General features: G+C 38.4%; 1 protein-coding gene across 1 annotated transcript in view; it reads right to left on the bottom strand.

Annotated features, from left to right (window-relative positions):
• Positions 1-12,579, bottom strand: part of vps50 (VPS50 EARP/GARPII complex subunit) — a 127,345-nt gene that overhangs the window by 55,300 nt on the left and 59,466 nt on the right. Inside the window, exons 14-16 of the mRNA XM_060897438.1 lie at positions 4,457-4,548; positions 4,273-4,367; positions 3,766-3,864 (exon numbers count right to left, since the gene is read on the bottom strand). Coding sequence (XP_060753421.1) covers positions 3,766-3,864; positions 4,273-4,367; positions 4,457-4,548 — 286 coding nt within the window. The remainder of the gene's footprint in view (positions 1-3,765; positions 3,865-4,272; positions 4,368-4,456; positions 4,549-12,579) is intronic.

The following is a 12,579-nucleotide window of genomic DNA, read 5'->3' as shown; positions in this document are numbered from 1 at the left end:
GGTTGAACGCTGTACTACACAGCTGCAGAAGCATAACACAAAGTAAGAAAAGTCACAACACTGAGCAGAGGGCAGATCCATGGCACCAAACTCCATGATGTTGGTGTCAATAACCTGACAAAATCCACCACTCCAGTTTGGGTCTGGAGCGCCACCATATCCAAAAACCAGCACACAATGCTGACGCAAAAAAAAAAACAACAAACATATACAAAAAACAAATAAAGATAACAGAGGCAAAAACCCCAGACGTGACTGTTCTCATGTGCATATTGTACTCTGAACTGGAAAAAGAAAATGTCATTATAAAGATGATCACGAAATATGAAGCCTTTATAAAACGATGACCCAACATTGTAGGCTGTGGTAGGTATTACCGGAGGAATTTAATTATAAGTGTGAATACTGACATTATTTGTATGCACTGTATTAGCGGACAACTGTGAATCAGTGTGTTATGTATGACAGGAGGAAATCTGCCTGTCTATCTTCAGCTGACACAAAAGTACTGTCATAATCACCAGCTTTTCATTTTTGAATCTTTCACTGTCACTCACATTTCTGTTCTCGTAATACATGAGAATAAGTGCTGTATTAAAATAATATATTTTGTAATGCAGGGTCACATTTTTGCAGAAAAGCTTTAAATCAGCTGTAATCACAGTTTCCAGATGACTTAGCAGGTTTGGATACACCTGAAGACACCGGTGTAGAAAATGATGCAAATTATTGAACAGATTGCCAAGAAGCAAATGAATCATAAAAGTAAACAAACATGAATGAACGAACGAACGAACGGATGAATGAATGAATGAATGAATTTTTGCACCTCTGGTAGATGCCAAACTGCATTTTGTTGCTGTGTACCTGTACTATGCAATGACAATAAAGTTTGTTCTTTCTTTCTTTCTTTCTTTCTTTCTTTCTATCTATTGTATCTATCTATCTATTGTATCTATCTATCTATTGTATCTATCTATCTATCTATCTATCTATCTATCCATCTAGTGTTGATCTAAATGCTGGATTTTTAAATGGATGCAAAGTTCACAGTAGTTCTTAATTCTCTTTCTAATCGAACAATCTATTATTGGACGCTAGTCTATTTTTGTAGGAACATTGACTTTACATTTTCACGTCGCTAAACAAAACAAACTGTCATTGCTAAGTGAGGCTCGTTTATAATTACAGCGTGTTACTGCATCTCTGCAGTGTTGCTTGGAAACCATTCTGCGAAATGCTGCTGAAGAACCATATTGCTTGGCAGAATAATGATTATTTGTTAGCAAAAAATTATAATGTTGTCGGTTGTTGTGTGTTTATTTTTATGAAGCCTTGCCAGGGATAGGTACAGATTTATTAAAGCAATAAACCCCAAAAAGCCATGGTTTAGTGTGATATTGTGAGAACAGCTAAAAGGGATTCATGTGCTCTGCTCCACATCATGCTTAACAATGCCTCATAGCTGTTATAAAATCACTGTAAACAATGGCTTCTTGTGGCTTCTTGCATTATTAACCTCACAGGCTTGGTACTAAATAGATTAACCAGCACAATCTGTATACATTCTATCACGTCACATTCACACTTACTGTAACACTCTTTTAATGAAAAGAGTCTTTTGTCGTCTAGTGCCAGAAGGGAAAAGCATGGATGAAGTCCACACCGCTTGTGCCCTTAGTCAAGGCTGTATATTTGTATAAATTCACCAGTTACAAAAAAATACAAAAAAAAAAAAAAAAACTGTACTGTAAAATGGACACACCAATTAAATCGGTGCCAAGCCCTTTAGAATAAAACAACTCTTATAGATCAGTCTTAAATAATCAGCCCCTGATGAGCTGTGGAAAGAGTACAAGCTGCAAATGTTACAAGCTACATTTTTATCTAGTGCATTAGTTTATGTGTAATGAAGTGGAGGATAACTGCACAGTTGGGAGAGCGCTCATGTTTACATGATTGAGAATGACTTGCTCTGTATGTTAATTAGGTCAGTGCCCAGTCAGAATTTGTCACAAGTGAACATTAGGCCTTGCAACAGAAGCACAGAATCTTTGACATAACATTTATGAAACGCAAATGTGAGATCTCGATAAAGGACAAATCAAAACAAATGTATTAGAGGAGAGCACAAAGCACAGAAAAACAGAAGGAATCCATGTGGAGTGATTTAAGTGGTTAAGCTTTAAGAAGTGTGTTAAAGGAACACATGGATGAATATTTGCTAAGAAACATGAGGTTAGTTTCTAAGCAAAAATTGACATAGTATTAAAGTCAACTTTGCCAGATTATTGTTTGCATCCCTGATGTTTAATTATTTGAGCAGTTGCCAACTTATAAATAAAAAAAAGAATGGAAACATGTTTTACACCTGAAGGACTCCTTGCATGTAAAGGTCAATTCCTGAAGGGCACTTGGCATAAAACAGGCAGTGAGAGATTTATATTAGTCTAGATTGATAACTCTTCTGCTAGTGTCACACCTCCTGGGTTGGGGATTCGAGTCCCACCTCGACCGTGTGTGTGGAGTTTGCATATTCTCCTCTGTATCTCAGGGGTTTCCTCCAGGTACTCTGGTTTCTTCCCCAGTCCAAAGACATGCATTGTAAGCTGACTGGCATTTCTAAATTGCCCCTAGTGTGTGATTTTGCCCTGTGATAGACAGGAATTCTGTCTAGAGTGTACCCTGTCTTGAGCCCCAAATCTCCTGAGATTGTCTCCTGCGAAACAGTAGGATAAGTGATGTAGAGAATGGATGGATGGAGCGATAAATAAATGAATAAATAAAAGGGTCCTCTCAATACTTTGAAACAGGTTCCTAATCTTTACCGACAATGTCACTCATGATAGTGATTCATGCTGAAATCTACAGAAACATTCTGTCTGCTGATTAAGCAAATAAAAGAAATGCATCCAATCTTAAGCAGGAAGAATCCAGCAAAAAAAAAAAAGGACTTTAACAGGGGGAAAAGGGGATGGTTTTAAACTGGCCAAATCAATCACCAGACTTTAATCCAATTGAGCAGCATTTCACGAGCTGAAGAAGAGACAGTAAATGTCATGACTTGATCAAGCTGTTGAACTGCTGTGCTCTGTAATGAAGTGGACTTTAGCCTAATTCTTTCATTTAATTTGCAATCATAGTGTTAAACTGTCAGCAAAGCTCTACACTCACAATGAAAACCAGACTTAATTTTTGTTAGATTTCAGAACTATATATAGAAGAAAACACAAAAATGTTAGTGTGTGACGGCCATCACACATTTAAACCTTAAAGACATAACACGATTAGAATGAGATCTAACGCCAAGCTACATTGCCTGATCAAAAGAAAATATGATTCATCTGTTTTATAGTAGCGGCTCAAGTTGTTTTTTTTTTTTTTTGCACTACATGGGGCTGAGAAACTGAAAGGAGAAACCTCCCAAAACAAACAACAGCATAAAGAAACTGAGGTCTCGAACAAAGTATCATAAAAAAGAGACTGTAACGGTGCAAGTTTGGTGATGGTAGTGAGTTATGAACTTGATGCAGTTACAGCAAGAAAAAGGGGATGCAGATATTAAGTGTTCTTTACTGTAAGGCTGTCTGGTGGCAGAACTCCCAATTTTAGTGTGAGCAGAAGTATTTGAACAAAGGTGCGATTTATGGACCATCCACATACAGTAATTCAAGATAACTCCTGTGTGCACTTGCTTACTCCAGATATTCAGAAGACCTAAATGCTCGACTTAGAGAAGCAGAGACCACAGGACAGCTAGCTCACCTGTGATAGTTCTTAAAGTAGTTCACGCTCTGTCTCTTTATTGACTCCTGTAGCAGCTCAGACTTGCTGCCACAGAACTCCTCTCCCACCTGCATCAGCCTAGAGACACCGGGAATAAGAAATGTTAAAAAGTGGACTGAGTTTAGACATGAGAAACCACACAAACATGAATGGAAACAGCTCACAGCAGGCTTCAGTGCTACAAGTCCATAATAGCCTCCATAGATTTGTTTGGCTGTACATGTGACTCATGTGCTTCCTATTGCTACTAACCCATGAGCAATGTTACACAGGTCAGAAAAACAGAGCCATGGCTCCACACACTCAGTGGCCTTTTAATTAGATGCCTTGTAATGAGGCTGTCTGAAAGTCCTCCGTCGCTGTGAAACAAGCGGCTTCATTGATGCCTTATGCACCCTGCCTCTTTACTGGGTTAACACTGGCCCCAAGCAGCCAAGCAGGCCTCGTGCCAGTGCAATTAGCACTAATGAGGACGTAGCTTCCTACCTGCTAATAACATCCAGCACCACAATAAAGTCATCATACTTGAAGTTGGACATGTCTGTCCCCAATAAATAGGCTTTCACTTTCAGCTGGACGTCCTGACAAAAGAAAAATAGGTTGGTGTGAACGAAGGGTTGATGGACAAGACAGAAAAAGTGCCAAATAGGAAAATAAGTGTGTCACTGACCTGCCAAATCCGACTTAGGCCATGTTCAAGCTTTTTCTTCACATAGCTGTGGCCCACTGTAGCTTCCTCTGAGCCTTCATCACTGGTACCATCTGCAGGAACAGCACCAAAATATCTTACTGACAGATGACAAGTAAATTACAGATATATAGTATCTTACCAAGAGAAAAAGAACAATTCTACCATTTCTAAAAGGAAAGGAAGAAAGGAAGGAAGGAAGGAAGTAGTAAGTAAGTAAGGCAGGAAGGAACTAAGGAAGGAAGGAAGGAAGGAAGGAAGGAAAGAAGGAAGGAAGGAAGAAAGAGTGAAAGAGAGAGTGAGAGTGAAAGAGAGAGGGGGGGGAGGGACAAGCGAGGGAGAAGCAAAATTAAGGATGAAAGGAAGGGAGGAAGCAATGGCGGAAAGTGAAAAAATTATAGAGGAAATGGAGAAAAAGAAGGAAAGAAATATAGTAAGAATAGAAACTAAATAGAAATTCTGAAAGCAATCTATCAATTTAATCCTCCACAACTCTTACTTTTACAAACTCTTACTACTGTTTACATTAAAGAAAATAAAATGCATTAACTTGCATTAGCCCTCAAACATCAGAACTAGCATCTCACAAACAAACATGACCGTAATAATCTGTAATAACGCTGCCACTAAAAATCACAGCTCGGGCTATTAGCTAATAGCACAGAGCCCAAACAAGCCATTCTCTGACTCGCACCAGGCTGATTACAAGCACAGGATCCCAGATACCACTCAGCTATAGGAAAAGTGCCATTCCTGACAAGCTCCTGGATATGAGACAGGTGCAAGGCCATTATAGAAATTTTGTGATGGAGCTCTATATTGATGAGTGTCGCACAGAAACATGGCATTTAATCAGAACAATCAGATCTTCACTGTTTGGCAATAAGAGGAACAGCTTCATGTAACACATGAATGATGGGAAAGAAAATGTGATTTAGCACACTGCTGAGAAGAACTTCCTTTCCTTCAGCAACCAAGAACAACCCATTATGAAATGAAACGGCACCAAATAGGAATGAAATATTACGACCAAATAATGGTGGCAGTAAAAGTAAACATTTTTTCTATGTGCTGACTAGCAAAACAAAATGTCCCAACACAGGCCATAACAATATAACAACAACTTCAAGTCAATTGTTTACTTTTATAATCCAGTAGTTATTATAGTGAACTGCTTACTACAATGTCTTAAGTAAGGAATAAAACTGTAAAAGGAGAAAGTGAAAGATTTTATTTCAATTCCACTAAAAAGTCAATAAGTTAATAAAAATGAGTTTACAATGGAAAATGACCTAATACAATAAAATAACCTAAATTAACACATTTTCATGGCAGCTTGGTAAAAATATGTCTATGCTTTCCAGAAGTAAAAAAGTTATACTATTATCAGAAATAAAAAAAATGATCATAACCAGATTTCTCATCCTTTTTCCAAACCATCTGAACTTATTTTTACGAGCCATCTCACAACTGTTGCCAAAATAAGGCCATTCCTGCACTATACAGAAGCCAGTGCTGTATCACGCATGAGCTTTGACTAGCATAAAATTCCCAAGATGCTCTAGAGCTGACGCCAGGTGGACAGAGCTCCAGGCCCTCCGTGACCTTTTACTTGGACACAGCAGGCATGATTTATAAACTCTCCATCACTTCATCAGTGAGTCACAGAGGTAGAAAACGTCCAAACCGCACATAGGAAAAGAAATTTGTTAGAATTTTGCAAAACACAATTCAAGGATTTCTCTTCTGCATTTAAACAACTGCTTGCATTGCATCGCTTCACTTTGTCCGCATCCAGTTGTCTGTGCTCTGAATATTAAAATGATGCACAAAAGCATATGATTAGTTTACACAGGAACTGGTTGACACCAAGAATAACTTTAAAAACATAGATTATGAGATAGGAAGTATGAGAAGAAGGAAAGCTTTTATAAATAAACTAAGTGACATTTTCTAATCTTGGCTAAGCTGGACCCATGCAAGCACATTGCAAACAGTGTAGAAGCAAAAGGGGTCAAGAATGGAGTATAAATATGATAAAAAAATTAAAAAAAAAAAAAAAGGCAGCTTAAGCGCTTATCTTAACTAGCTTGAGTAGTTTCCTGGGAGTAGCTACAGCTGCTGATGTAGAACATTAGATTATCTGTAAGGATGTACAACTCTGCTACTGAATCAACAAACATGTAAAATTGTTTGAGGCAAGACTTCCTTAAAAACATTTATTTCACATGGTGAGGCTTCTCGGTTTCATATTCATGCTTACAGATGAGCCTTGAGATGATGCTGAAGGTGCTTCATGGTGCTGTCTACATCATTAATAATAACAGCAGCAGCTGACTGCAGCTTAATCACTGAGCTCTGCATCTCTGTTATGTAAAGCTTCAGGGGATCAAACTAAAAGCAAGGAGAATATCACTAACCTGGTCGCACTCACACACACACACACACACACACACACACACACACACACACACACACACACACACACTCTCAGACACACACGTTAAGAGAGACACACAGTCACAAACACACAAATAAGCACATGCATGCACACACTCCGACACACACACAGTCAAAAACACACAGTCCCAAGCGCACACAATCACAAACATACACACATGCATGAACACACTCTCACATACACGTTAATAGATAAAAATACAGTCATAAACACACAGGTTCGCACACGCATGCACACACACTCACAAAAACACACAAACAGTCAAACACACACACACACACACACACACACACACACACACACACACACTGTCTCTACCAAACAGCTGGATATTTCTGCTCAGAGGACAGGTCAGGTCAGGTCAGGACACCTGGACACAGCGTTCAGAGATAAACACGTGTTGAACAACAGATTAAGTAACAAACTGTACAAAAGGTGAAACTCATCCTCTTTATTCAGTTATCTAACCGTTATCGTTTAAGACAAAACGGTGTGAAATTAACGTTGTAAACTTCAGTTGAACTGAATACGGTTTTCAGTCTACACATCATGATTTATGTTACAGTGACACACTGAGCAGATATCCAGCACCACATTGCTGTTGGCTCTTATACGAGTTCAGCTTTCAGCTTAGTATAGTTAGTGTGTCAGCCCTCAGAAGCAAATATTCTTAGAGAACTCACAGCAAGGACGAAGACTGAAGGCATGGACTAAGAATATTTACCTTCGAATTAAGTCAGGAGTTCAGGTTAAAAAAGGGAGAGAATTTGCTTCTATTTATAGTCCAAATGTATTAAAGTAATATAATATCAATTTGGATTTTTGATCACCATATTCTGCACGTCACTAAAGCTGCTTTGACAGCTCATAGTCTGCTTGCCAAATCTGAATCAGAGTAAAATCTGATGTTTTTGTTTCATTTGCTATTTGATTTATGTTGATTCCTCATTTAATTTAATCAAGTAGACGTTCCCACTACTTGGGTGCCATAGTAATAACGTTTACCAGTGAGAATATTGACAATAAATCAGTTTCAGTGCTTCTAAAATGAAACATTTCAATACCTCATGACTGCTGCTACCATATTAAGTGTTCATTCAAGTATTTCTGCACGTGTACTATAGAACATACGCGATCACTGGTCTTTGCTGCTTTTGTTTATTGTCTTTTTGCAACAGGTTGCACTGACGTCCTTAGCTCTGTCTTTGTTCTATGTAGCACCATGGTGCTAAAGAAACGTTGTCTCATTTCACCGAGTATTGCGTCAGCTATATATGGTTGAAATGACAATAAAAGCTTCTTGACTCGACTTGAATTTATGCATCTTAAACGAGATGGAGGAGAAGCAGTGTGCGCTCTTTACCCTCACGTGCATGCTACTGTCTTTACTTCCATTGGTATTCGATGCCGCCAAGTCACTTTGTCTCACTGTAAGACACGCCCACTTCTAGTAACCAACATATGCTTTCATTCATGTCGTCACCAGATGCCAACAGATATCGTTGAAAATAAACAATCAGAAAGCCCTTAAATGGGTACAAAGGACTAAAAATATTTACTTTATAAATCAGTCAGTCAAAAGTATAGAGATGACTAAAGTAAACAAGCCCTTAGCGCAAAAAAAAACAAAAAAAACAAAACAAAACAGAAACAGCACCCGACGATGGTGAACACAGCCAGTGCTGATAATAATGAAGAACTAGTTTAGTTTAATAGAACTAATTTACTAATTTTCTGTGTTAAAATATCCAGCACGTACGGCGTTTCCGCTGCACTTCAGCTCGTCCTTTGGCTGAGAGTTTGCGTTTTGCTGCTCACATGCTGTTTGTTTCATGCAGTTTCTTACTGTAATGGAGCCACGCTAGAGAGAATCACGTCTCTGCGCTCTTGGATCGGTTGTTTTGGATCCACACCAGAGTGTGTTTGCTGTGTGAACATACTGCCCCAAGGTGAAAAACACTCAGTTCAATTCAGAGACATGGAAACATCCTAACAGCTTTAAGTAACTGACTTATGCTTTCTAGAGGATTTAAATAGTAACTAAATCTAAATCTAAATCCGTATCCTTGCAAAAACGTTATTTCCAAAATGTGACTCTTTTCTGTAGGGATGAGAGAGAGAGAGAGAGAGAAATAGAAATAGAGAAGGTGTGTGTCTGTGTCTCACACTGTTAGATCTGGATGATAAACACTGTTTATCTAGGGTTAGAGTCAAATTTGACCATAACCATACACAAAGTAAAGACAACAAGGCCTTGATTTACTAAAGGGCTGTGTGTGTGTGTGTGTGTGTGTGTGTGTGTGTGTGAGAGAGAGAGAGAAAGAGAAAGAGCGTAAAAAGACTCAACTTTCCGTATTTGTGACTCACTTTCTCTTCTGTGTGTTTAAAGCACTATTAAAAAAAAACTGAGCTGAATCTAAATTAAAAAAATGTGAACATTTGAAACAACCCAGAAAAAAGATGCAAGCTGATATCTCTTCACAGTTTCTGTGGGGAATTGTGTTCCTTGCATCAGCTATAAAAACCAATCTTGTCTGTTTTGCATGGTTGCCTTAATGAATATGCAGTTCAAGGCCTTTCTACCTAAAAGCTCTAAAAGCTCAAAATATAGGGGTGAGTGTATGCAAATAGATCTATTTCTCATCTGCGCTGTGGAAAAAATAGACAATTGTTCATGTAAATTAGTATGACTGAAGGGAAGCTATTAAATTTACACAAGCAAGTTTTCACTAGGTGAAGAAAAATAAAAGAACAAACAAACTGTTTTTCTTAGAGTAAAAAAAAAAACCAATGTGATCTGTTACAAGAAATCAACAATACAACAATATGGTCTTTAGATTATGAACAAAATTGTTTTAACTCTTTATTTTTGGTTGTGTGCGGCAAATTAAAAACACCATCAGCATCTACTCATGTTTATGTGTACAGTATGTGTGAATTCTTGGACCTCTGACCCTTTTTAATAAAACTCTGGCCTTCTACTCCTTTTTTTACAGAATCAACAAATGGCGTATTTTTATCACTGCGAGTCTGATATAAAATGAATCAAGACCATGGGATAACCTCATGCAGAACTTTAGTGGTTCACCTTAGAACACCTTCAAATTTCCCATTCTTACAAATAAGCACTTGGAGCATCTCCGAGGGCAGAAATGGGTTTGATATCACCGTTTACTTAGAAAAAAAAAAGGACATTTTCTCTGAATATATTGCCCCTAGTAGGTTAAGTAAAAACAAAAATACTTACAAATCACTGAGTGTCTACTTTCATATGAGACATTAAATCACCACTATGTACAGTAGTGTGACATGTAAAAGAAATTCGATGCTGAACATCGAACCCCAAAACAGACGGATTTTTCTGGCCTTTGACAAAAAGAGTTACATTTCTGAACGTCTATAAGATCCAAACTCATTGCAGGTATTAAAAACACCTAGAAGCACTTAGCACATGCAGAAACCTAACTCAATACAAATTAGCCTTATTCATTACGGTGTAGAAAACAGAGTTTATTACACTTTGTTACTGCTACGACTAGTTAAAAGTTATGATAAGCTTCATTTTTTTCTTTCACTTTTTTTAGTTAGGAAATCAGACTCATCATTCTGATTGTAAACTCCTGAGAGTAGAGAGCTCCAGAGAGCATGTCTGAGGTCGGTGCTATGATTGAGGTGCTGAGGTTAACTACTTAAAAGAAAGGAAAAAGGAAAAAGAAAAAGGTCTGATCCCTTGTGAATGAATAAGACAGTTCTCTATAAAGAGTCACCATCAGTTCAGTGTTTATAATTCAAATTTTCATTAGAAACCTGAGACCATTAAAAAAAAGAAAAGAAAAAAAAAAAAAGTATGAGGATGACGACTTCAAAAAAGGACACAAAAATGGGAATAAAGGTATACTGGACAGAAAGGAATTCCAGCCTTTCTCTTCATTTTAATGAATACAAAGAAAGCCTTCAATCTTCATCAGCAAGAGTGTAACAGTGCAAGATCTGAGAGAATTAAATAAATACATCGAAGCAAAACACTGATTAGTCCAAAATGGATAAATCTGTTTGGGGAAAAGTTCAAAAATGAACTTGTCAAACTGAACGACAGAAACATAAAAAGTCGTCAAGCAGGAAAATCTATGCACGCATCGTAACCGTGTCACTTGAAGGAGAATTTACCTTCAAGCTATGGCGAGACCCTCAAACATATCTTCACTTGATCTCTCTTTCTCCATTTCCTCTGACGACAACCTGCTGAGCGTTCCATAAAAACATCACTGAGCAATCCTAAAAACACCATCAATCTTAACTTCCAGTGGGTAATCCTGCAGAAAACAGCTCTGACAGCTAATCCACAGGATTTTATTGGATATCACATTTAACCAGTCAGGGATTTTTTTCTGAACATGGCATTGTTGCACATTATGCACCGTGCTAAATTAGACAGCAAAGTCAGTCACAGGCCAGCAAAGGCAATTTACCTGTTGACAGCACTGCCAAATGAAAGAAGGCAAGGAAAGTAGACTTAACAAGGGCAAAGATAAATGCAGCAGGCACTGGCAGGCAACGAGAAGTGTAATTGTCAATTTGACATGGGATTGATGCATTATTCAATGTTTCACAGATACAGGCAGAGGCAGATACTAACATTAAAATCTGTTATGATATTATAGGCAGCACACCAAAATTCCTGTGACAGACAGTACAGCAAAGGTTTTCTGGAAAATACTACAATCTCAAGTGTACATTGATTATATTGACGTTTATAACCATTAGGATTCATTTATTTATACTGAAAGTTGTTAAACCAAGTTTGTTCAACAGCATCATTGAGAAAGTGTGAAAAACACGAAACAGCACTGGCACAAACTTATGGCTCCAGTTACTTCAATTCAGATACGATCAGTCGGAAATGACTATGGACACAGGGCTCTCGAGTGTCACGCATTGAGAGTGACATTCACGCATTTCTGTCTTTTGTCACGCTCTCCTGCTACACACTGTATTTGTCACGCAAAAAATCTTTTTGACTATCATGTATTTAATAAGCCGCAGCGCCCAAAATGTATCAGTCCGCACCGCTGTTTCTATGGAACCGGGCAGGAATCAAGCGCGTCTCCCCTGGAGCTCTTAGTCGAACCTGACACTTATCAGCCAGTCAAAGAAAGAGGCTACACAATAGCCAATCAGATAATAGCACTATTGTATCTGCGTAAGATTTAACGCAACAACCAATGGAAAAAAAAAAGCATATCCTGGAATTGTTCAGCATCATTATCATTCACCCACAGAGAAAACCACTGGAGCTGCGAGCAACTGGAGCTCTTTGTTTCATGAGTGTCTGTAACTTAGCCAACAGTTTTACAGCCTGTTCACTGACAACACCTGCTCAGAACACGTAGTCTAGGCCAATGGTTCTCAAACTGGGGGCCCTGAGATGGTGCCATGGGGCCCCGGTTCACTGACAACACCTGCTCAGAACACGTAGTCTAGGCCAATGGTTCTCAAACTGGGGGGCCCTGAGATGGTGCCATGGGGCCCCGGTTCACTGACAACACCTGCTCAGAACACGTAGTCTAGGCCAATGGTTCTCAAACTGGGGCCCTGAGATGGTGCCGGTGATGAATATGTTAAAATGTGCTATACAAATAAAACT

The sequence above is a fragment of the Tachysurus vachellii genome, chromosome 21 (assembly GCF_030014155.1).
Source record: "Tachysurus vachellii isolate PV-2020 chromosome 21, HZAU_Pvac_v1, whole genome shotgun sequence".
Taxonomy (NCBI): domain Eukaryota; kingdom Metazoa; phylum Chordata; class Actinopteri; order Siluriformes; family Bagridae; genus Tachysurus; species Tachysurus vachellii.
The sequence above is the reverse complement of the archived record's forward strand: the minus strand, read 5'-3'. Positions and strand labels throughout refer to the sequence as shown.